The 26,212-nt window shown below is 40.7% G+C and overlaps 2 protein-coding genes across 4 annotated transcripts; both read right to left on the bottom strand.

Moving 5' to 3' along the window:
* Positions 1-387: 387 nt before the first annotated feature.
* On the bottom strand, positions 388-7,647 carry mcm7 (minichromosome maintenance complex component 7). Of its 3 annotated transcripts, none has more exons than XM_083566046.1 (15): positions 7,404-7,647; positions 5,605-5,684; positions 5,115-5,279; positions 4,873-4,997; positions 4,557-4,737; positions 4,308-4,445; positions 4,058-4,207; positions 3,833-3,947; positions 3,601-3,732; positions 3,435-3,518; positions 3,134-3,345; positions 2,371-2,636; positions 2,089-2,257; positions 1,103-1,212; positions 388-773 (listed from the first exon to the last, which is right to left on the bottom strand). In XM_083566046.1, the coding sequence occupies exons 1-15, from the start codon at positions 7,432-7,434 to the stop codon at positions 563-565; spliced, it is 2,169 nt and encodes a 722-aa protein (XP_083422172.1). In that variant the 5' UTR covers positions 7,435-7,647; the 3' UTR covers positions 388-562. The 3 variants fall into 3 exon arrangements, with proteins under 3 accessions (XP_083422172.1, XP_083422173.1, XP_083422174.1); XM_083566047.1 differs by lacking the exon at positions 7,404-7,647 and adding an exon at positions 6,165-6,949; XM_083566048.1 differs by lacking the exon at positions 7,404-7,647 and adding an exon at positions 6,198-6,896.
* A 1,127-nt stretch (positions 7,648-8,774) lies between these two features.
* stag3 (STAG3 cohesin complex component) lies at positions 8,775-25,030 on the bottom strand. The gene is made up of 32 exons (XM_083566019.1): positions 24,933-25,030; positions 23,702-23,787; positions 23,394-23,496; positions 22,863-23,048; positions 22,476-22,572; positions 22,236-22,312; positions 21,908-22,112; positions 21,364-21,515; positions 21,010-21,207; positions 20,822-20,920; positions 20,660-20,739; positions 20,085-20,192; positions 19,827-19,926; positions 19,339-19,453; positions 19,153-19,256; positions 18,980-19,066; positions 18,728-18,820; positions 18,217-18,417; positions 17,068-17,135; positions 16,795-16,882; positions 16,082-16,165; positions 15,542-15,634; positions 14,446-14,599; positions 12,467-12,603; positions 12,171-12,272; positions 11,849-11,979; positions 11,624-11,734; positions 11,343-11,497; positions 11,113-11,254; positions 10,754-10,834; positions 9,249-9,348; positions 8,775-8,991 (listed from the first exon to the last, which is right to left on the bottom strand). The coding sequence occupies exons 2-32, from the start codon at positions 23,728-23,730 to the stop codon at positions 8,944-8,946; spliced, it is 3,528 nt and encodes a 1,175-aa protein (XP_083422145.1). The 5' UTR covers positions 23,731-23,787; positions 24,933-25,030; the 3' UTR covers positions 8,775-8,943.
* Between the last annotated feature and the right edge of the window lie 1,182 nt (positions 25,031-26,212).

Below are 26,212 nucleotides of genomic sequence, written 5' to 3'. Positions count from 1 at the left end.
AAGGACGCTACTAGTACAACAAATAAACAGTACTAATACTGCAGAAACAGAATAATACAAGCAATTTGCTTCACTAAGCAAAAACCTTCACTAAACTATAAAAAGGTTATTTAGCCATATACAGTGAAAGATAATAGTCTGACTCAGGAGATATTTGCATCCCCCTTATTTCTATCCACGTATTAACAGCATCCCAAAAGTGCAGTACATAGTGCACATGAATGATGAATTCTCTCAATATGTCTTGGTTGAAACAGAAGTATAAATTCAATGGAAAAAAAAAAAAAAAGATTAAACCATGTATATACACAGAAGGTCATCAGAATGTAATTTGTTGACTGACGAGGACTCTTGCTTGTCTGCACAAACATACAGGCTGGCGTGAGATCTATGTGCAAAGCTTTATTAAGGGAGAAATATTTACAGAATAAAACAAACTCAACATTAGCTCATGAACAGGAAGGCTATAACAAATGTCCGATAGCAATATGCTAATAAGCCACAGCCAATTAAGACAAAAACACACGGATAGTGTGACTTTGAAGAAGCGCATGCGTGTGAATCAGACGAAGGTGATGCGTGAGCGGGTGTTGTTGATCTGCCACACGTTGAGCTCTTCGTACTCCTGAAGTGCAGCGTTAAACTGGGCCGGAGTGAAACCGCGCGACACACAGCGGTGTTCGGCATCGGCCATGCGCACCGCCCGGACCTTCCCACCTTCAGACACCAACTCGCGCACCAGGGAAAAGATCACGTCGGCAGGACGCTGGGACCTAGAGGCGCAAAAGACAGACGTTGAGGTACGACTAATCCAGAATCCCAAACTAGTACCATTCCTTCCAGACACCATAACAGTTGTGCTGTTAAGGAGACCCATTTCTTGCATGGTCTAATGCTACACTGTGTCTGACCATACTGCTGGAATCTCAGTCCAAAGCAAATTCTACCAGACCCATTTTCTCTGGAGGTTCTGAACTCGTTACATGATTTTAGTGTAGAACATGGTTTGGTGGCAAAAATGATCTGATTGATCCCTTCTCACAGTGTACTCCATATATTTAGGCATTACTCCAAAAAAAAAAAAAAACATCTTGTCTTTTACCTGGTGGTTGTCGATTTGTCGGGCTGCAGCGAGTCTTTGCTCATCTCCATCAACCTCATTGCTTCGTTTACGTCCTCCTTCTCTACCACTTGCACCATACGTAGACGTGCCTGCAACCCACACCTCACACAATTAGTCTCTGTGAAACACACACCATCCGTTACACACACATTAACCGTAGAGGTGCTCCACAGCGAGTTGTGCCGGCACTGTCAGACCGAGACAAGTGCAATGCCTTATGGAAAATCCAGCAATTGCCCAAGTCTCCGCCTCTCAACACCAGCTACTCTCTCTATTGGCCTCGTGCTGCTTCCAAGCTCCACCCCCAAAATACGTTTGATTCGAGGTGTAGTCAGTTTTGCATGGGTTTGCACAGCGGCGAGTGATCAAGGCTGAATGCCGACCCCGCAAAGCTGACCACTGCCGCGACAACCAGAGTAGAGAGAACGCGCGTGGCTCTATCTGCTGCTCAATCGAAACATGTTATTGCTTTGACGAGTGTGTTGCGCAGCCGTGTGTGTGAAGTGCTGGCTCTGCAGTAGGGCTTGTGTTCAGCTACCTGCACAAACAGCACTTTTAACACCCAGCCTCACAGATCGAGACGTCATGACCCCTAGTCCTGCATTGCATTGATGCTCGAAAAATAATTCACGAAAAAGACTGGTTAATACTCAAATACCCATACCCAATTATTTGGCATTGGGAATATGATTAGTGTGACATGTGTAGAAATCACTAATTGTACACTCAACTAAATACCAATAAAATCACACTTTACCCACATGGACAGCCGAGTCTGATAATCCATGGTGGGCGTTACAGTGACACGGCTGGTGTAAGACAGAAGTGCCCACAATGCAGTAGAACAGAGACACACTACCTGCACTGTAAGCACTTTATCACACACGAACCATTAACTCGAACCAGAGAGGGTGTGACTGCATAAAAACATAAAGAAAGGGAACTGTGTGTACACATGTATGTACCAAGGCTGTGGACAGGCGCAGAATGGACAGCAAAGTGCGAGCGGAGGTAAACGTGGTGTCCTTGCTGACTCGTGCTTCCTTCCTCATCTCCACATACGCAGCCGTGATGTAATCCCTCAGGCCTTCGGGGATAACGGGCTGCTTATTCTTACACTTGCCGATATATCGTCTAAACCGGATGGAAAAAACGGAGATGTGGTAAAACAACTGGACGGTCCATGACAGTAAACGGATAAAAGTATGAACGAAAGACATTAGAGAATCTAAAGTTTGTGTGTGTACCTCATGAGCTTCATGTCGATAGGTGTATAGTGCATGGGGGGCTGTTTGCAGTGCTGGTGGACGTGCGTGATGTGCTGCGCAAGCTGCAGGTCTTTCTGGGTGTCTGGTTTGTCCTGGATGAGCCAAAGGAGGTCGAAACGTGACAGGAGTGCCGCCGGAAGCTGGATGTTTTGCTCGATGCTTTTTCGTGGGTTGTAGCGGCCAAACGCAGGATTCGCCGCTGCCAAGATCGAGCAGCGCGCGTTCAGAGACGTCATTATGCCTGCCTGCAACACACACGCACAGAAATAGAAACGCATAAGAGGAGAAATATGTTTGGTAAATTATTTAGATTAATTGCCATTCCAACGGATATAATCGCAGACCACACAGACACACAACACTATACCACCGTTAACTGGAAAATGGCAATAAATCGAAACACAGCTTCGGCCACCGTTACCGCATTTCCGCTTTACCTGCACAACGAATGATTTACGCTGTATTAAAATGTGTTAACGTAGTACCTAGTATATCAAACTTCCAGATAATCGGTTAAATAATCAACAGTGATGAATAAATCAAATAAAGTAGCATGGCATCTCTGTATATAAGCTCTGAGGACTTATTGGTTGGCAATTCACCAATAACAAAGAAGTCGTGATGTGCAAAAATCTGGTCCTGTTGGAGGAATCCATCAAAAGAACAAGCATCTTAGAATCCGTTGGCTTGCCATCAACAATTTTTTCCCATGGTCAACATGATATCTTGTCACAAATGTTACCTTGGCAATGGAGATGGTCTGCTGCTCCATAACCTCGTGAATGGCGGTTCGATCCGCATCAGCCATCTTATCGAACTCGTCGATGCAGCACACGCCCAGATCGGCCAACACTAGAGCTCCGCCCTCCAACGTCATCTCCCCCGTAACAGGATCACGCATTACTGCTGCCGTCAAGCCCACACCTGAGGAACCACGCCCAGTGGTGTACTGACCTAGAGAGAGGAAATACATCAATCACCATTAGATTCCTTTGGAAAAACATTGATATTCTGTAAATAAAACTGGTGTTAAGTGTACTCACTGCGTGGCGCCAGGCGATCGATATATGACAGCAGCTGAGATTTGGCCACTCCGGGATCTCCCATCAGACAGATGTTAATATTACCTACAACCAAAACAAAAACATTCAAGCCCGTGCAGTTCAGCGCCATTAAACGTTATCTGAGGAACGAACAGAATGTACACACCTCTGATCTTCATGCCACGTGGGTTCTGCTCAACTCCCCCTACAAGCAGCAACAGCAGCGCCTTCTTCACGTCCTCGTGACCGTAGATCTCTGGCGCAATCGAACCTGCCAGTTTCTCGTAGAAGTCTTCCTCTACACGAACACAGAACATTGCGATAGAGAAACATCAGCACGGGAAAACATGCCCAGCTGTGATTTCGCGAGCCGATCCTCACGTCTCCGTTCTACACACCTGTGATCTGCCGGAGCTCATCATCGGTAAGCTCCTCCAGCCCAAGTTCATCATCCTCTGTCTTATTCATCAAAATGATTGAGTGCGCCTCCAGATAGGTCTCCGATAACAGCCCCTGAAACACAAATAAGCGTGCTATGGGAATAAAAAACCTGTGCAGCGAATAACGTTTTCAGCACAGGGCGTGTGCATTTGTCTGAATAGAAGACGGGGGCGTGTGCATACCTGTACAGCCTGTCTGAATCCCGTTCGCAGCAGAGGAAGAAAAACTCCCGAGATGGTCACGTGATCTCCAGGCTGAGCTGCACGCGTGTTCTCGCCACGCACCGACACGGTCATGCTGCGTGGGATATTCCCGACGGGCACCTGCTCGCTCTGGACACGTGCATCACGGAAGCAAAGAACGTACACACTCGATCAATTATACAGTCGCCAAACAAATCGAAATACGATTTTTGCAACGCTCGATGCTTACATGCTCCTGGATGCGCAGCTCCTGGAACTTGACAAACTTTGAACCCCGCGTCTGAAGGTACAGACGGCCTCCGGATCTGTTGGTCACGCACTCCTGACTTGGACACATAATCAGCGGCGTGAAGCTCTGAGATGCGATCTGTCGCAAAGAAAAACGTTATTAGCTATACGTATTTTAATTCAATCCATAGCATATTCATGAGATAACTGGGGGATATTTTTCAATCTCGCTCGTTTTCAATCATCATACCGGTTGGTAAGTCTCCGCACCACACTGGTCACATGTATAGGTGGCAACGGTCATCATGGGTTTGACCTCAGATGCCCTGGTAACGATGCCTCGGACTGTCACCAGCTTTCCGATGGACTCTGCTTTAACATCCCTGATGACCTTTAGCTTAGTGGAGGACGGAGGACGAAAATACAGCTCGCTGAGGGGAGAACAGACACGGCAGAGAAATCGTATAACATGTTAACAGGTGGCATGTTTCACCCCGGTCATATTTGTGTAGAACAAATTAAATTGATATATTCATTGATGTACACAGCACCAAACACACACTCACAATCTTCTCATAAGCTCAGCAGGGTATTGGTTCTTTGGATCACGCATGTCTGCAGGGTCCCGACCTCTTCCCTCCATCATCAAGCGATGCTCGATGTAAACATCAAGTGCATCTTTAGCCACCACCTGACATTAGGCACACAAAAAGAAGCCCTAAATGTACAATTGCAGATATACGTCGCACATTAGGGTGATTTCGGGCACCCAAGCAGTGCGGTCTTGTGCGCATGTACGTGTGTGTACCTCGCGCTCTCTGTACTCGGGCAGCAACTCGTACACAGAATCGGAGAACAACCCGATGTATCGCTTGGTATTCTCGCAAATGCTTTCTACCAGCTCCGGCTCTTCTTCTGCGACGTCGTCCAGATCCACCACCAACGCCACCTGCTCTCTGTGAGCCAAGGATACCTACAAAAGGGGAAGAATAAGGCATTGTGTAGGAGAAGAAACACACCGAGTCTTGATACCAAATGGCTTGTCTACCCCAAACGTGTTAATGCTGCCATAATGCACATCCAACAGTGTGTGTGTGTGTGTGTATGACGAGGAACATTAAACTTAGATCTAGCTATGTAAAACACTCTGTAAACATATATAAAAGGCAGAATAATACATGCGTTCGGCTTAAAGACTGTGTACGGGCTTTCTGTGTGCTCGCATCACCCACGCCATTTCTGTTTTATTCGCCAACATTTATCTCAAATGTAACAAAATCTCAGCAAAAAGTTCTCACCAGCTGAGAGCCATACTTGAAGACCTTCTTCCCAGAGTCATCTTCGGTGTAAAACTCCTGCAGGAAGCGCTTACATTTTTCTGAAGAAAAAAAAAAACAAAAACAAAAAACAATCAAACTCTGGAGTCGTCATGCAGGAGTAGGCGGGGCCTCTGGTGGGCGAGAGCGCGCGCGCGGGACAAAACCTGCACTGCGCGAGCCCGTCCGTTGACAAACACCGAGTCACGTGACCCCGCCAAGCACAATTTCCCCCCCCCCTCCCCCTGCAGAGGAAGTAACAACAAAGTGTAGTACACAAACACCAAAATCCCTCAGCCATTTAAAATCAAAATAAAATATATACATAAATATACAATCACGGTAGATTACGCACACTCGCGCACGAGACAAACCAAATATATTATTAATAATACGATTATACAGAGTGCAGATATATTGTAATTATTTTTAAAGATGAATTTTAAACCTTTTTTTAGGAATTCACACACTTCAAAGGGTTAAGCACCGCCTTACTCTCAGCCATCTTTTAAAAGCTAATAACAATATATACATACACGTACAAAGAGCCCAGAATTGGCTGATTTTGTACAAACCAGCATCCAGAGCTTGTCCCACTGCTGGAAAATTAGAGGATGGGGTGGATTAGTCGGTGAGCCGCATGTCTGTATCCCGTTACTCGCTGCATCGTGAATGTACACACAACTTCGCTGTTTTTGTAAACAAAGGAGCACATGGCTGGCCGAGCCCCGTAACGCAGGCGTCTACTTCCGCCGTGCGCACGCGCACATGCGCGACGCTTCAAATAGTGCCCCAGCAATCCTTACCAACAGAGGTTTACACTAAATTAAACGCACGCACACAAACATACACCCGGTCGCGTTTTTTTCCGACCCGGTTTTAATAACTGGAGGGACAAAGAACACCGCGCGCGGACTCTGAACACTTGGGGGAGGGGAGATGAAGCTCCGGCTGCGTCACGGCTCCCTCCCAGAAGTGCGGCCGTGTCCCAAACCCCACACATCCGCAACACGTAGTGCGCTACAACGGCCCGAAAACACACCAATACACGGTCCCTACCTAGTGCACTAAAACTGTTCGGAGATGGAGCCAAAGCATCACAGTTTCCTCCACAGTGCGGCTCGGGATTTAATCGAAACCCGCATTTTCCTTCAACATGGAGGTTTATTTTCGTGTTCGTTTAAAGTTGTATGATTTAATAATGTCTTTTTTAAAACGCGCTGTTGTATATACGCATTTCCAGGAAGGTGCACGCGCAGCTCGTGAGCACTGTTTACACGGTTGAGAGCACGCGCTCTCCCCGCTCTTTGTTTTAGGAGGTCCATCCGGGTATCTTTAGTCCAGCCCCTCCATCCGGGTTCTTTACAGGATAACTCGCAGCGCACGGGATGGGAGAGACCAAACTTTGGATTGTTTGGGGTTTAATTAATATGTGATGTATGTAGGATGCACGATACGTTAAACAGAGATTGGAAAGTTACAAAATTAAATAAAGTGTGTTTGCGTTTAGATTCTTTAAAGGCGCAGTGGTTATTAGCAGGAAGGCTAACAATGGCCTTTATGGTGAGAGCGCCGAGTTACTGCAGACCGGTGCAGTGAAAAGCAGTCGAGAGAGAAATGTTCATCAATCGACTACTGCCTGATCTGCTCCAACACACAACATTTAATCGACCCGCATTTTAACGCCCGTGTTATTAAACTACCATAAAGCAAATTGGCACTGATTAATTTCGGCTCAACTATAAAAATGGAGCAACTTGTGAGCTCCTGAACTCACTCACCTTTCTCCGACGCGTAGTCCTTCGGTGCCATTTTTAACCGAAAACAAGATTCAGACACCTGAGCACTTAAAATCCACACAGGATGTGGTACAAATCAGCCCTAAACGCGTACACTGCTTTAAAAAAAATAATTATATATATATATATAATCTCCCTTTTCCTTCGCCCGGATCCACGCGCTTCTCTTAAGCAAGGAGTACTGCGAAAACTGGCGCGAGTCTTCTCCCACTCTCCGCCAATGAGAACAGCGGACAGCCTGCGCCCCAGACCAATGAAAACGCCCGGATGCCCACAGTCGGAACCAATGAAAACAAGCCGGTCTGGGTTTTAGTGGGCGGGATTTCTTCGTGGCGCGAAAATCGAGAGAAACGCAACGCGTCACGTGACAACAGTGCCCAATCGCATCGTTTACTCAGAAGCGCGCCAAAATGGCTGCCGGAACAAAAGGGTTGGAACGCGCGAGCGTGGAGCTTTAAAGCCGAAAGTAAAATGGCGGCGCCCAGTATCTATTATCAAAGATCTGTGTTTAGATAAGAAACGAAGAGCCAGTTAAAAAGCTTTAGGCGTTTCAACAGATTATCGGATTATTATAAAGTCGTTTAATTTGGTGATATACTACTATTGCCTAAACACATTAGAAAACTATTTAAATGGCCTGCAATATTGCATATGTTTGTTGGCCAGTATGGGAAAGTCATCCACTAACGACTATTACCGGGGCACTGTGTAAAACTCTTTGTAAAATGAAATATTGATAAGCGTTTGCTATGAATGAGTTCAGAGTGCTTTATTACTGCCCATCACCTGAACATAAATAATGAAGTGATACACTGATGGAAAGCACAGTTAAATGGCATTAACCAGTTAATATCAGCAGCAAGTTTATTGTCAAATGGAATTTGCCTAATTTTCAGGAACTTTCCAGTATTTTTTTTTACTTGCACACTATGTATTTTTGCACACCTACTGTAAGATATACTTTCTCCTTGTACACCATCTTTTTATTAAAAAAAAAAAAAAAAAAAAAAAAGTACCTCATCCTATATATACACTTTCTGCACACGTAAATTACCTTTTTTTTTTTGCCTCATTATTAATATTATACCCTTATTTCCTATTCTCTTTTTATGGTTTAATATTTGCTGTAGTTTGTCTGTAACCTCACTTAAGAATTTTATTGTGCAAAAACCCCAAAAGATTTTTACACCCCCACGTGTCGACTTTAGTTTGAGCCAACTTCCTGTTCCTCGTGAGGTCCTTTCACCCCAGACATGCTTCTAAAGAATTGTATTTTTGGGCAAGACAGGTTGAAGCTTAGTGTCCACTGTAATTTTTTGGCTCGATCTGGATTTCAAGGTCTGAGCCAACGGATATTTTATACATCTTTATTTAAGTCAAGCAATTTTTAACTAATGACAACATTCATTATCATGTACAATGAATGTGCGTTGAACAACTCAAAGCTTAACACTCAAAAAGAAACAGCTCTAACAAACAGTTGTGGCCTCATAGTAAACAAGTGTGCGAGTTTGTGGATTTCTCACTCGAACAGCTCTTCCAGGTAACTTGTGGAGTGGCGTGTTGATGGCTGCAGGAGACAGAGCGAGAGACAGAGCGAGAGAGCTATTAACTTTATTAATCCCAAAGGGAAAGAATAGAAAAACACACCATAATGGACTAACGCTACTGCAACAGGCTGCCACTAGTGCGGCGCCAGAGAGAGGGAGAGCTAGAGCTTATTTTAGGGACTTAACAGTTGTGAATATACAGTACAAATCCGCATGCTCACCTGAACAAACAAACAACAAACACACACACCCAATCATAGATTTGTTTTCTTCTCACCAAAGAAACAGCACCAACACCATCTGAGTCTTCATCATCATCATAGTCCTCTATGTCAGGTTCCTCCTCCTCCTCAAAGTCTTCCTCAATCAGAGAGAGCCTGGACAAACACAAAGCACAAATAAAACTACTATTAAACATCTAACAAAGATAAGATACACCGCCTACAGCAGATGGTTCTCAGATTTGTCAACTATTATATTTTTACCTCAATTTATAAAACTTCACGACGGGATGGATACGTGTGCAGTCTCAGTTAACAGATCCTGTAACAATGCCCATGACTTGGGAAATGGCCATACTAGCCCACAACATGCTGCAGTTAAAGCAATAATCTTCAAAATCCTGTAGAACTGGTGCTAATCATTCTATAGAAATGAATAACTTAGACATTACTCTTCAGAGGTGAAAATAATATTATTGCATGATTAATTCAAAGGGATGACATCTTTAGATTATATATATATAAAATCTATATATATATTTAAGCATGAATGATGGATGGACTTTGGATCAGAAGTTCACACGTTCAAATCTCCACCAAGCTGCCACTGCTGGGCCCTTGAGCAAGGCCCTTGACACTACCCTGCTCAGTTGTAAGTCACTCTGGATAAGGGCGTTTGCCAAATGCCACAAATGTCACTAACACCACCAGATCCCAAGATTGAAATAGATTAAAATAATAAAAATAAAATAAGGGAGTTATGCATAGGTTTTAAAAACAACATTGGCATAACACCCCCTTATTTTCAGTTTTTCACAGGGCAGAGGGATTTAGCTGTGGTGCTGAATGCTTTCTTTCACACATTCTCACTCAGAATGACAGCCAAACACACTTCAATAGTAAAGAAGACTGTAGCTTTTTCTAGCAGTTCTTCAATAAATATCATTTATATAGAGAGAGAAATACAAAACAACTTAACCTGATGTAACCCACCCTTCACATGCTGCATCTCAATGCTCATTCTAGATCTATGAACAAATAAGTCACATTTGTAAGACATATCTAGTTCAAGTTTATTTCTATAGCACTTTTCACAATGTCTCAAAGCACTTTTACAGAATTTAAGAATTAACGGGAATGATGTGTGTATTCATCCCTGATGAGCAGCCTGGGGTGACCGTGGCAAGGAAAAACTCCCTTATGTTATGAGGAAGAACCAGACTCAAAAGGGGAACCCATCCTCATTTGGGTGATATCAAGAGTGTGATTATAAATCTTAAAACAGTACAAAACACCAGAGAGGGAGAACTACCATGAGTACCAGAGTGTGATTATGAGTCATGTCCTTCCTACAGTCTTATACATTCAGTTGATGTTATCTACGGCTGAAAACATCCCCCTTTGGAACTGGTTTAGAGATGGAGCTCGTTTGGAAAACGAGGTAAACATCAGACTTAGAGACAGCGTAACAAATATATACTGCTGATATACAAATAAATACATCATGCTGCTAATACCGGAAGCGTCCGATGTTAGTGAACTTGTCGCACTGTTCACATACCTGTGGAGCTGAGACTGTACGTCGCTGTGTTCAGAACTCTCCTGCTCCCTCCTGCTAGACATTATCTTCCTCTGTACACTCCTATACACACACACACACACAGTAGGAATGAATGAGAGGTTGACAATGTCAGAGCTGCACCAATAAGGAAATACACATCATTTTAATCATGTTGGTTTATATAAAAAAAACCCCAAGAAAACATTCATGGAAAATTTCTAATTTCTAAGGAAACTGCTGTAATGCTACTATACAGCTGCTGTAATGAAAACGTTTGCGCACTCATGTTTTACGTAGACCATAGGATTGACAAACCAACAGATGGATAGAGACAAACGGGATAGAAAGACAGATGTTACCCCTCTACAAAGTCATCATCTGATGCCTGATCTGAGCTGAATTCTGTGGACGGAGGCAAAGATTGCTGGTGTGTGCGCGTAACTCGGCTCTGTATGGCCGTGGAGGTGAGAGCCGGAGTGTCCAAACCACTACTCATTGAACCTAATCACACACACAAACACACTATAATGCACAAGCATGATAAAACCAAAATCACTGTGTGTGTGTGTGTGTGTGTGTGTGTATATACTCTGTGTGGTTCTGCGTCTCTTGGCTGGTGTGTGTGGTGAAGAGGCAACAGGTGGCTCTCTGGATCCCCAACGTAGTGAGCGCTCGTACATGCTCACATACTCTGTGTTTACACTCACACACACACTCTTGCACACACTGTGCAGGTAATCCGATCTGCAGCAAAACGGAGAGAGATTGGGCAGATTTCAGTAGAGCATAATTAGAGTAAAGATGATGATTTGACTAAAATATGATCCACTTTCACATTTAATATTGAGTGAGTGTTGGCATGAGACGCACAGCTGTGCCTTGTCCTGCTTTAGGAGTTTGTGGCGGAATTCGCTGAGGATTTCCAGAAAGCTTGTATTGGGATGATCATCAGTGTTTCTCAGCGCAAAACGGATGCCATCCCTTCGCAAAACAAAACGCATACAATAATGCATATGCAAAATAAATTTAAAAATTGAGAATTCTGAAAATCAATTATGCACACAATTAGATGTGTGTGTGTGTGTTTGCACTTACTGGTGCAGGGCGACGAGTGGTTTGCGGATGTGTTGAAGATTAATTCCAAAGCTCATTGCCAGTTTTTTTGCCACATCCCTGATGTCTTTCATCTCTTCATCATTACCCTCATCACCCAATGAGGAATACAGCTACACACCCACACACACCCACACACAATGTGTGTAATATTAACAACAGTATAATTTTTGGTCATTTAAGCGCAACGGATATTATCTTCATCACTGCTTCTCAACATTGTTCAGTTGTGAACCCCAAGTTATTCACAAATACATGGATGCAAAATTATAATTCCAGGGCTCAAACTTGCAGAAACACACACCTGCTGCAGGCTGAGGCAGATCGTCCTCGCACTCTCCACTGGGCTCATAATCTTAGACTTACTCAGAGTCTCCTTAATTATATCACCAAAATCTCTGTAGAACTACACACAAACATGTCACATGACCACACCAATTTTAAAAATACAGATGCTGTTGTTAGCATCTCTTATTAAAAAGAATTTAAGTCCAGCCACTTTATTACAACACATCACTGTTTCATTTAGGGCAAATTCTCACACAAAAATACTGAAAAATTATATTTTTTTAAAATTGTGAATTTGAATAATTTTTAAACCTTGCTGTAGTGTTTGAAGACATCAGCAGCTGCTCGGAGCTCCAGCACTCCGTAAATGATAAGTTTGCAATAACCTGCCAGCTGATTCCTTCTGCGCTGGAGAGCAAGGATTTTCTGCTCCTCTTCCTCGTCCACATCTATGCACAAGTACTGTATTTTATATAACGTACAGTAAGGAAAATAAGTATTTAAACACCCTGCTATTTTGCAAGTTCTCCCACTTAGAAATCACGGAGGGTCTGAAATTTTCATCTCCACAGTGGACACGGGGCTACGGGGAAATTGCCAAGCAGCTTGGTAAAAAAAGGTCCACTGTTGGAGCAATCATTAAAAAATGGAAGAAGATTAACATGACTGTCAATCTCCCTCAGACTGGGGCTCCATGCAAGATTTTACCTCGTGGGGTCTCAATGATCCTAAGGAAGGTGAGAAATCAGCCCAGAACTACACAGGAGGAGCTGGTCAATGAAATGAAAAGAGCTGGGACCACCGTTTCCAAGGTTACTGTTGGTAATACACTAAGACGTCATGGTTTAAAATCATCCATGGCACGGAAGGTTCCCCCCTGCTTAAACCAGCACATGTCCAGGCACGTCTTAAGTTTGCCAATGACCATTTGGATGATCCAGAGGACTCATGGGAGAAAGTCATGTGTTCAGATGAGACTAAAATAGAACTTTTGGGTCATAATTCCACTAAACGTGTTTGGAGGAAGAAGAATGATGAGTACCATCCCAAGAACACCATCCCTACTGTGAAGCATGGGGGTGGTAGCATCATGCTTTGGGGTGTTTTTCTGCACATGGGACAGGGCGACTGCACTGTATTAATGAGAGGATGACCGGGGCCATGTATTGCGAGATATTGGGGAACAACCTCCTTCCCTCAGTTAGAGCATTGAAGATGGGTCGAGGCTGGGTCTTCCAACATGACAATGACCCAAAGCACACAGCCAGGATAACCAAGGAGTGGCTCTGTAAGAAGCATATAAAGGTTCTGGCGTGGCCTAGCCAGTCTCCAGACCTAAACCCAATAGAGAATCTTTGGAGGGAGCTCAAACTCCATGTTTCTCAGTGACAGGCCAGAAACCTGACTGATCTAGAGAAGATCTGTGTGGAGGAGTGGGACAAAATCCCTCCTGCAGTGTGTGCAAACCTGGTGAAAAACTCCAGGAAACGTTTGACCTCTGTAATTGCAAACAAAGGCTACTGTACCAAATATTAACAGTGACTTTCTCAGGTGTTCAAATACTTATTTGCAGCTGTATCATACAAATAAATAGTTAAAAAAAAATCATACATTGTGATTTCTGGATTTATTTTTTTTAGATTATGTCTCTCTACGATGACCATTTCAGACCCCTCCATGATTTCTAAATGAAAAAGTTAACGACCAAGAACGAACAGAAAGTAACACACTTCACACAAAATGTTCATACACATAATGAGTGTGATAACGTGTAGAGGTTTAGAGATTAATCGGTCTTGCCGACGTACAGATTTTTTCCGCCTTCCGGGCTGCTGCCACGACGAGAGCTAGCTTTTTTTTTTTTTTTTTATACATGCGAGACTGCACGCTGCACGGAGAGCGCTACATTTAATGTTTTCAATTTATGAATTATATAATTATATTGATTCATTAATATATTTATTTCATTCAGCACATTTTGTTTGCATGTTTGTAATAAAATACAGTACTATTTTACATGGAGTGTTTTTTTTATTATTTATTTTGAAAACTATCGATTGATTAATTGGTTTTTGCCAAGTACGAGCCAACCAAAATATCGCTATAAGTAAAATCGGTCAACCTCTAATGTATGCTTTATTCAAATAAGCAGTAACTCAAGTTTAATAGGCAGTTTAAAGCATGTTATAAAATGGATTTGAAGTCATCAACTTGCTTTAAACTCTTCATTTAACCGAAAAAACATTATTGTGTGGTAGACGGTTTTAGCCACGCAATAGTAGTTAGTGTACCTATGTCCTCTTCCTCAGGATCAGTGAATATGTAATCCATTAGGAAAGAAGCCATCTCAGCTCGGAGTGTGTCATCAGGAGAAACGCACACACTCTGAGCATCACCTTTGCCATGTCCAAACACCACCAACACATCACACACGCTCTCAAAGGCCTAAGATGGACAAACAGGGAAAGTAATGGATAAAAAAAAAAAAAAAAAAAAAAAAAAAAAAAAGAGAGAGAATTAAATTCTAAACTACCCTTAGAAGAACTAACAGTGACTCTCAGTGTTAATGTATGCCTTATTCGTATAATTAATACTTATTCTTATGCCTTATACTTGTTCAGCATAATGGCTTGTGAAAACCACAGTGATTATTAGAAATATAATATGATTTTTTTTTCCTACTCATTCGAGACACAAGCAGCTCCTTTTTTTAGGAGAGGGTGTGTGGGCTTAATTAAGCTTTATGTTTATTGCACCCTAGATAATAGAAATGTCAGGCTAATAATATTAACGTTGATTATTAAATGTATTGTGTTAAATGCAAACCTATCAAAAAGAGAGCCTCAAAGGACATGATGTGGCTGTATCATTACCACCCCCTTTCTCCCTGCTGCTATTAGACTGTACAATAAAAGCTGCTCCCAGTGAATCATTAACCAAAATACTCACTGCTATTACTGTTCAATGGTGTAATAGTTACTGTTTTTACTGTTTTACTATTTAATACTACTACTGTGTGCAATATTACCTGCAATATGTGCAATATCACCTGAAATATGTGCAATATCACCTGAAATACGTGCAATATTACCTGCAATACGTGCAATACCACCTGTGTGCAATACAACCTGCAATACGTACTTTCCCTCATCTGTATGTATATATTGTGTTGTGTATATACTTGTAATATTATAGTATGTCTTATTTGTCTATTCTTTTATATATTTGCATTTATTTTTTTATTTTTCTTCATACTGCTGTAACAAAGAAATTTCCCCACGGTGGGACGAATAAAGGTTTATCTTATCTTATCTTATCTAGAGATTTTATTCCGTTTATCACAACAGGATCAAATTTGTGTGCAATTTGTGTGTGGCTCCTTAGAACCTGGTTCCTGATGACATTGCTGCTCAGCGATAAGCAACTCTGGCACACCACAAAAAACGAACGAACCAGCTTCAACAGATTTTTCACATCCACCTGAAAAAGAAAGACAAAGAGAAAGCCAATAAACACAAACGCTTTAATAGGTATTTAACAAGCATGTCCAATTGTGCTCAGACATGTAAAACACACTGGACTCAAAGTGTAAGATCAGTCATATCACTACAGTGGACAAAACATTAGTCTGAGAATTTAGATGAAGCAGATAGTGTCCAGTTGTCTGATTTACAGCTGCTGTTAACCAGGATTCTTATATCAACCCAGAAACAGGAAAAACTTTATTTACGTTTAGATTCAGAAACACAGTATATATGTACACACTCTGGCCACTTTATTATAAACATCATACTAATATGTCAGTTAACATTAGTTAAATGTGCATAATAATAGTCCGGACTTTTTAATAGTCTATTACTGGGACTGAGAAAGTAGACTTAAGTAGACTTATTTGTTGTGTGAAACAAATGTTTAGTGATAATGAACCTTCTCAGGTTGAGGTGTCTGTGAGATCTTCACTTTCACCCACAGCAAATGGAAAGCAGCGCACTTCAGTGCACACAACATCAGCTGCAATTAACAATAGAAATAAAAATACACAATTCAACTTAAAATATATTGCATTCATTCATTCATTTTCTCCCGCTTATACGTAATTCGGGTCGCGGGGGCAGCAGTCTAAGCAGGCCCCCGCCCTCGACTGCTGCCCAATCCTCACAGCACCGTCCCTTACGGTCCCTCCTGCAGGTGGTGAGCCCACGGGAAGGCGGCCCCACGTCACTCCGACGTCACGGACCTTGATATTTCCCTCGTAAGGGACCCCCGGAGCATAGAGGGTTAAGGGCCTCGCTCAAGGGCCCAAGAGTGGCAGCTTGGCGATACCGGCGCTTGAACCCCAGACCTTCCGATCGGCAACCCAGCGCCTTAACCGCTGGAGCCACCACTCCCCCCCCCAAAAAATATAATGTACCCATTGTTTAATACAACTATAATATTACTGTACAACCTGTATAAACAATTATTAACGATATAACCTTAAACTACTACAACGCATTTAAACAACTCCGAAAACACCTTACCCCATTACACAGGACCTGGCTGAGGCCCGATTAAGGATTTAGTGTATTTCAATAATAAATAAATAATAATATAAAATGTGAATTTTCACACCCAATCACAAAGCTGAACTGTACTGTTACCTCGGCATCCACTTCCCTGGACTCCACTCCAGTCTTTAACAGGAGGAAGCAAGGCTCAAATAGCTTCAGCCCAGTCAGATCTCTTGCGCTGGCAGACACAAATTCCATAGTGCACTAATAACTTGTATTTTCAGATCAATCAGTCAATGCAAAAAATATTTTAATACTGTAAATATGTAGATTTTATTGTTCCAATTAACACAGTTGGCATATAGCATTGCTGCTGTGCTGAAATTTTGTTTTGTGTCAGTGTATCAAAAAACACAAACTCACCTGCTGAAAATGGCCAGTCTCCTCAGGGATGACACAGCCCTGTACACATCGTCCTCATCAGCTGTGCCCTGAATCACACACACCATTAGATGATGTTGGACAACCGTCATTATAAAGACACTTTTAGAACAGAGGGCACTGTGGCTTCTCATTAATGAAGTAAGCTAAATTATTCAGTGTAAATGAGATTTGAATCAGACTAGCAAGAACTAGAGGTCTGCCTTTCAATTAAAAGCGTTTAAAATGGATACTGGATAAAAAATAAAAAATAAAAAATAAAAAATAAAAAAAAAACATACATATCACTCCATGGAAACTGGTACTGAACTTTATTTATAAAAAAAAAAACAAACATGAAAAGTGCTAAATAAAATAAATGGATGAATATATTCATTAATAAAAAAAAAAAAAAAGAAATAATAAATATAATATAGTGGGCCACTCCCCTAATGACAATGGAATCAGGGAAAAAAAACTATTGGTGCTTATTAACACAGTAAAATCAGTCGACCTCTAGCAAGAACCACAGGGGTAAAAAGCACACAAGTTTACTAAAAAGAAATGTATGCATTAACAAACACAGAACAACAATGGAAACAAATGTCAAAATGCAGTAAAAAGTAATTTATAGACAAGTAGGGCTCAAGTAACTTAAGCAATTCGATTATCAAAATTAATTAAGCCAAATGAATTTGCCTCGATGCTTCGTTTAGTCCATTTAACTAAACACTGAGAATTGCGTTTCCCACGGACCATTATTAGTGATGCACCACCCGCTAAAGTCTGGGAGAAAAAAGTGAGGGGCGAGGAGTAGAATCAGGCCAAAAAGTGCGTTTAAAATGTTCTTTTGTAGTGGCTGCGTAGAGCAGGTAGTGGAGCACGTTTTTAAATCTGGGGATAAATACTATATCAAATCAAATCAAATAATAATAAAAAAAAACTATATGGCAAAAAGGTTTGCCAAACTTAACCACCAGACTTAACTGAAATAAAATGTGAACTACAGTACAAGCCAAACTAGAAGCAATTTGGTGTACATGTGAACATATCAATATGAGGATCTCTACAGTCATTTTGTGTTGGTGTATGTGTATTTTGCATACATCGATAAGGTGTGTGCACATTACAGCAGGGTTTGCAACTTGTTACCTGCAGAACATCGGCGAGATGCGTGTTAAATCTCTCCACAGTTGTGTCGAGTAGCTGGCTGACGACTCTTTCGGCACGCACGGAGAAAGTGTACTGGTCACAGCACAACACGCACAACACACGCACACATGCCTCCAGCACACACTCCTCATGATGCTTCTCCACAATCTCACACACCTGAGATAACAACAGCTCCAAATACTGAGCCAGCCAATCCAATCAAAAGAGAAAGAAAAGTTTAGGCTCACTAACACTTGAATATAGTTAAATATATACATTTCTCTTCAATGTATTATTTTTAACTGGAAGATTTAAAGATTTATTACTGTTATTCTGTTCCAATATTAACAAGAAACCCAAGAAATGTCCACTAGTAACCAATATTATTCTCCATATAACTCGAATAACCATTGCTCCATCCTTTCACAATGATACAATTTTTTCTTGACATCGATATGACATTTATGCATTTTTGTTGTTTGTAAACAAACTAACCATTGTGAGTTCTCACCTTTTCCAGACGGCCTGTGCTGCCGTAAGCCTCAAAATCAAAATGCAAAGGAGCTTTGAGCAAACGCATCACTTTATCCACATCTGCAGAGAACTAAATATAGGATCTTCACTTATAAATTAATATTAACAAAGAATTATATAATTCATTTATCTTTATCCTAGTCAGGGTCTTGATGCATCTCATGAACATGTGTTGGAATCAATTATTTTGAGAATTTCAAATATTGAGGCATATGGCGTGACGGTTTACCTTAGTGAGGAGCTGAGGCAGCAGTGGTATGAAGTGATTGGTGATGCGTTTTTTCTCCAGAGTTTGTTGCTTTTTGCCTTTCAAATTCTAAAAAACAAACAGAGGCACATTGATTCATCAGTTAGTGTATCAGCCAGGTTCATGTTTCCTCCGTCTGTCCCTGCTTCTTCTACCTTTCTCCCAGGGGCCGAAGCTGTAGGTGGAGTTCCCTCTGTCGCCTGTCTGACTGCACACATCATCAGCTCAATCAGGGCTGACTCTTCATCATCATTAAGCCCTAACACAGACGCATACACACAAACACTTAATAATCCTCCATAGCTGACACATATTCAACATTTGTACTTGCAAAGACATACCTTGCTCCTCCCCATTTTCCTGAAGCAGCAGTGATGTCATTGTCTCCCAGTCTCTAAGTTCCTTCACTGCTACACACCAGAGGCTGTCCACCAGGTACGCAGCATGTTCATGATACTGACACACAAACATCAACAATACGAACAGAATATAATATGGCACATTAGATACCAGGATGGCAAAGTTTGCGTACATCATGCTTCCTTACAAATAACTCATTTATGGTCATGAATGGAAAAAACAGCACAAATTATGGAAATGCTAGTTTTCTTGTCAAAGTAAAATACTTTTAGTAAAATAAAACTATCAAAGCAATTGATTGCCTGTTTGAAAGGAAACCGATGTGGGTAAAGGTTGTTCTGGGTTTGAGAGCCTTAGCTTTTTGTAGATGAAAGAAGGGTCTTCCACAGATGAAAAAATAAAGAAAAAATAAAAAGACATTTTAAAATTTTAAACGGCATTTTTGTATGTGATGTAATATTGATGTTACCTTGCTTTGAATAAAAAAGCATGTGAGCAGGTTGAGAAATATAACATTGCGCTTCCCCTTTTCCCCTTCTTCTAGTAAATGATCCACTTCAGTACACAGCCTACACACACACACACACACACACACACACACTTGAATGTACACTACAGGTGTCTTTTTATTTTCCTCAAGAAAAGACATGCATTCATGTCTTTTGAATGGATCGGCAAAACTGATTAATCGGACGACCTCTAATGATAATGATGGTGATGAACTTACACATGGTATAAAAACTCTCCAGCTGCATAAGCAAGTCCTCTATGTGCAGCAAACACTAGTGGATACACACGCACACACTCCTCCTCTGACAGACCATCATCTGTCCTTCTGCTCAAATACAAACATGCTATTAAAATCAATGTTATTATATACTTGTCTGGATATTTTTAATATTTAGGTTTTAAATGCTGTAAACCTAATCTTAAAATGACAGACAATTCACAGCTGTGGAAAACTATTACTATTGGGCATTTTAACATAATGCTGATTGCTGACAATGCAAAATAGAATTTTTTTTTTATCAGGTTTGAATAAAACAAGAAACATAAGATGATTAGCCATCCCATGATGCGCCTCTTCAATGAATTAACGAGGATTTAATATTTTTTTAAGATTGTGTCCCAAAAATATATAAATACATATATATCGAAGAAATGCTTACAGTTGAATTGCACTGAAGCCAGGTTGACCCAAACACTCACTTATTGTATCATTAGCATTCTTGAAATGTACGATGATGCTGATAAATTGCAGTACATGCACGCAGTTGCAAAAGCAAACTAACACACACTCACTGTTTAATGATCAGCAGCAGTCTGACAGCCTCCACAGCAACATCAGGGTCTTTATCCAGCACCATGTTTAACAATCTTTCCTTTAAAACACACACCCACTAAATGTTAACACACACTGAGCAAAATAAAAATTATTAAAACAACCGATATGTACACAAATACCTTAAAACGACTGGTAAAGAGCTCCAGCCGGCCAATGAAACTTTGCTCTGCATACAATTTCTGAAGGGACAACACACACTGCAATCGAACACTAGCTTGCTGTGGACACACAAATAACAACACTTAATATAGTTACACACTTTTCTTATGTAATTCAGCAGTTTGTGTGTGTGTGTGTGTGTGTGTACCTTGTCATGCAGCATCCAGCCTAGATATTTGAGGTGCCCATCATTAAGAAAGTAGGCAGGGTTTTCTTTAAGCCACACCCCCATCTCCAACATACAGACTGCACGAATCTCTGGAACTTTGTCTCTATACCGATGAACAAACACTCCTTTAAAGATCCCGTTCATCAGAGAGCGTAATTCCTCTTGCTGCTCCAACAACTAAAAACACACACACACAATGTTCAAAACAGTAATTTATTCAGTATACTGATAATCCTACCGACTGAATTATTACTAGATAAAGCATTTTTTGCAGACTTTTATAGACTTGTTTAAACATTGAGTATTTTGTGAGTGTGTGTATTGGAGAGAGACCTCATTGTAGGAGATCTGGAGCTCCTCCAGCCTCTCGTTTGCTCTGTGTGCGGCATTCTTGTTTTTCTCCAGTTGATAGCGTCTTTGTGTTGTGTCAGCCTGAGCATACACCACTGCAGACACCGCCACTATAGCAGACATCAGGCGCATAGCTACACACACACACACACACACACACACACACACACACACACACACACACACACACACACACACACACACACACACACACACACACACACACATTTAACCCCTACTTAACAGTCTAAATCTTTTCATATATGACTAATACAATCATGCACGATATATGCACAGTTTAACATGTGCATACACATTTACACAAAAGGTGTTGTAAGCAAAACTTTACACAGAGAAGTTTTCTCTGCATCCATTGATTAAATTGACATCATGGCTTCTTCACAGACCATAAAACAATCAAAAACTAGTCAACCATCCTTATGTTTTATTCTTTCCACCAGAATATTCGAGGTTTGTCTTTTGGGATAGTAATTAAGACTTTAGTTAAACTGCTGAAAACCCTCACCAATGAGTGTGCTGGTGTGTCTGAAGGCTCGGACCTGTGAATCCGCGAGTCCGGTGAGGAAGGCAATCAGTGCAGAAAACACATACTCATCATAGAGTAGACTGTTTCTGCAGCGCTGCACCAGCTGATACACACACTCACACAGTCCATCGTGAAAGCGTCGACCCTGAGAACCCCCTGCTGCCAGAGGGTAACTTACCGAGTCCTGGAGCAGAGAGAACAGAGACTAAGACTTGTATATTAGATACATACATTCTGATTCAAATTTGGTTCCTTTATTCGATTTAAATTGTCCTTTACCCACACCCCTTATCTACACACAACTCGCCTCATTAAACTCTTTGGTCAGGTGACTGATGATGTCAGCATTCTGCAGGACGTCAAACATCTCCCTTGTTATGATGCCTAAGACACAACAGTAAAATCACATACACGTTATCAGAGGTTTCGAATACTCCATCGTTCATACATCCGATGATGGCATAATGTCGATACTACATCTAGTGCTGCTGTGTTGTACTCCTTGTTTTTCGTATGCTGGTGCCTAGTCAGATGAGGAAGTACCTACCTTTACAACCACAGCACTCAACAACAAAATTAAGGAGCTCCAGAAGGCCCTCCTGCTGATCCTGTTTATAATCGTCCAGCCAATCATCGATAACAGTCTGCAGCAACCAATTAGAAAATACAGTGCAAAGCATCTTACCAACACAACTCCTTTGCATTTAGCATTGCATACAAAAATCCATAAAAGACAAAGTCCACACAGAACTGGCAAAAGTACATTTTCTCTGATAAAAATCATAAATTATAATGATCATAATTTTAATTAACTCGATGAATGAGTTTCCCTTGCACCAGCCACGTTTTCATCCTCAGCCATTCAAATCACTTGATCACACCGATGAGAATGTTTTTTTTTATTTTTTTTTTAGCACGTTCCCTTTTCTCTCACCACCAGTGCAGAACGTCCTGAGATCACAGCCTCAAAAATGCTCCCTCTCTTTCTCGTTTCTGTCATGTTCCTCTCAGGTTGTTGGACGAGCGTGTGTTTTGGTGTGCGCGAAGATCCAGGTGTGCGAATGAGTGAAGAATTAGAGGTGCTGCTGCCGCCTGCTTTTAGTCTAGGTCGTTTTGAAAGCTAAAGAACAGAAGACCAGACTGCTTAGTCACAACAGTCCCTTTTAGCAATACAAAAAAGGTTTGTGCAATAGTGTCTGTGTGTAAAAGACAATGAGCCTGTTATGCGTTTCTGGGGAACAGAGCAGCATGGCATCAATCAGAAAAATACCCATAATCCTCTATGTTTACTATACCCAAGCAAGCCATGGCACAATTGAGTACTATCCAACATATAATCTCCAGAAGAACTCTATGTTTTCAGAGGTAGAGTTTTACAATGGGAAAGAAACACACATATGGGGTCCAGAAGGCCCTAGGTTGCTATTTTTTGCCTCTGTTTAGTTAAAAAAGCACTTGTACTCACAGTTGCTCCTGCAGCTGGTCCTTGTTTTCTCTTTGCAGTTTTCATGTTAGGTTCAAGGCTGTCATCTGATTCTAAAAGATCATCTGGCTCCTCATGACTCAAACTACACACACACACACACACACACACACACACACACACACACACACACACACACACACACACACACAAGCCAGCTGTTATACAGACACCATGGTTTTAGTCTTTAAGCCGTAAAAATAATCAAATATCTACACATATTGCATTATTCATTAAAGTGTTTATGGCATGGGTATGTAAGCTTTTTACTTAATTAAAATCTTATTTACCTGTCCAGGTCACACTCTGCCAGCACCATGTTGTCAGTTGAGGAGACAATGACGGCCCTTTATCCAAATAAGACAGCTTGTACTACCTTATTGTTTATGACAAAACAATCTGGGTAATTACCATTTTTCCCTCGTTAGATTTTAAACATTTTGCAATCTAATCAAGTAATTGGAGTCCAACTAGTGAGAAAAAAAATCCAATCCAAGACACTATAAGTGGAAATGACAAATATGGCTACACCATGCATAATTTTTACATTTTTGTATAATTTGAAGCTATTAAACCACTGTAATAAAAAAAATGTACAGGAACCAAAATAGTCTATATCTCTGATTTGTCCACTTCCGATCACCACATTATGTGATACTTACCAACTTTAAGCTTTTTCCACTGTCCAATCACATCAGACAGTATATCCCTGATAACCCTGTTCTCTGATACACACTCAACCAGCCACTTTAACTAGAACATCTGTACATATGCTTATTCAAACAATTATCCAATCAGCCAATCATGTGGCAGCAGTGCCAGAAGCATATTTTCCTGCAGATATAAGAGCTTCAGTTTCTGTTCTTTTTTTTATTTTTTTATCAGAAATATATACGGAGTTATTAAAAATGAATGAACCGATTTCATTACGCAATATTTTATTAGGGAAAAGAAATACAAAACTCCAGCCAAGTCACAAGTATTGTATTCACAATTAACGTTTATTTAAATAACTGATTATAAATAAAGTGACTCATTCAATGACGATGCTTGAGAACTGAATCAATGAGTCGGTTCATTTTTGAATAACCGCCGTATATTTATTCTGACTGGGAAAATCATTCAAACAGCCTGCAATTTGTCCGAGTTTTTTTTGCTTAATAAAATAATATTAGAAGAAAATAATACAATATGATAATAATATTAACAAAAAATCCGCATAAATTATTACCAAAATCAACAGTAATCATATTAGGCTAGTCAGCACTGTTAGCTTTTCCTCAGCTAACTATCAAAGCAAACTGTGGAGAAGTTAAATAATGTTTTAAATTATAGTCAAATCTTTAAAATGATATTTCTCTTTTGGGTTTATTTAAAGCGCATGAACTAAAATTAATAAAAAGAGAGAGATGGCGGATTAAAACACAACAGCTACATGTTCCTGTGTAGTAAATGTACAAATTTTGGATTCTTGTTCTTAGATATTGTAACTAACAGAATAACTGTGGTGATTTTTCTTACCAGAAGTTTATTTTGATTTAATACAGCCCTGGTTTTACAACACGGACCTGTTAACCCTTGTTTTCACGTCTGTCAGGAGTTCAGCTACATCGCCTCAAAGAAATGGTGCGTTCTGATTGGTTAACTCGTCACTTAATCCGATTGGATGAGACCAACACAGGGTAAAGCGCTGATTGGTTGCTTTCGGACGTTCTGCCCAGCAACGCTGCCAGGCACTGCGCGCCAATTACAGGTCATAAATTTGGCGCCCAATTGGGAAGTTTCCAGAAGATGGCGTGTAACTTACTGACCATACTAAGCTTTTTCCTCTTTTTTTATATTTATATGGATTCTAATTAATATATATATATCTATCTAAAATATAAATATAAACAATTTACAATATTATAAAATATACCACAGCTTGCTGATATCTAGTTCACGCTATATCTTTATCATTATATCATCCCACCTCCCTTGCAGTCCAGAGGTGGGAAGTAATGAAGTACAAATACTTTGTTACTGTACTTAAGTAGACTTTTTACTAACACTTACTGTTTTTACACAAATATCTGTACTTTCTACTTCTTACATTTTCAAACCAGGCTCGATTCTTTAGTTCAGTTTGTGAAATATCTGTCATCGTGTGGCTTTTTCAATCTACCACAGGTGTATAATTTCCTGGCTCTTACACACCACAGATGTAGGCTAGTTTACAAAGTTAACAATGAGCAAGTCAGACGGAAACAAGAAGTCAGGGGCTAACGTGGCAAAAACAGAAGAATGTAAAACATGACTGAGAACAGAGACGTTCCTGATCACTTGATCGTCATCATCTTTTCTCTGCTTGTGTTCAATATGGTGGTTGTTCAGTCTGAATACATTCATTAAGTATCAAAATTTGAAATTCATTTTGTGTTAATATATTAATTATGGCTGTCAAAATTAACGGCACACATTATTGATGCGCGATTAATGCAGCATGCATTTCTGTTTGGCAATTTTTTTTATTAAAAATATACAAATATAAAAGACACGAAATTAAAACTTGCAGTGCAACAAACATTTATTCGTGACGTCCTTTCTTTCAAGATATAAAAAAAACCCCACAGAGTTTGTTTTTTATTGATGCGCTAAGTCTCAAATGAGCACAAACATCCGCCCTGATGCACACATCCTAACATGAACTCTCTGGGGTCGACAAACCGGCTCGTTTTGTGGCATTTTTTTCCTCATAACGCCGAAGCTAACTTACTCTGTCTTTTTTGATCATTCAAATAAAAGCAATATATCATTCGAAT

This window comes from Silurus aristotelis (assembly GCF_946808225.1).
Source record: "Silurus aristotelis genome assembly, chromosome: 17".
Taxonomy (NCBI): Eukaryota; Metazoa; Chordata; class Actinopteri; order Siluriformes; family Siluridae; genus Silurus; species Silurus aristotelis.
This window is presented reverse-complemented; position numbering and strand designations above follow the sequence as displayed.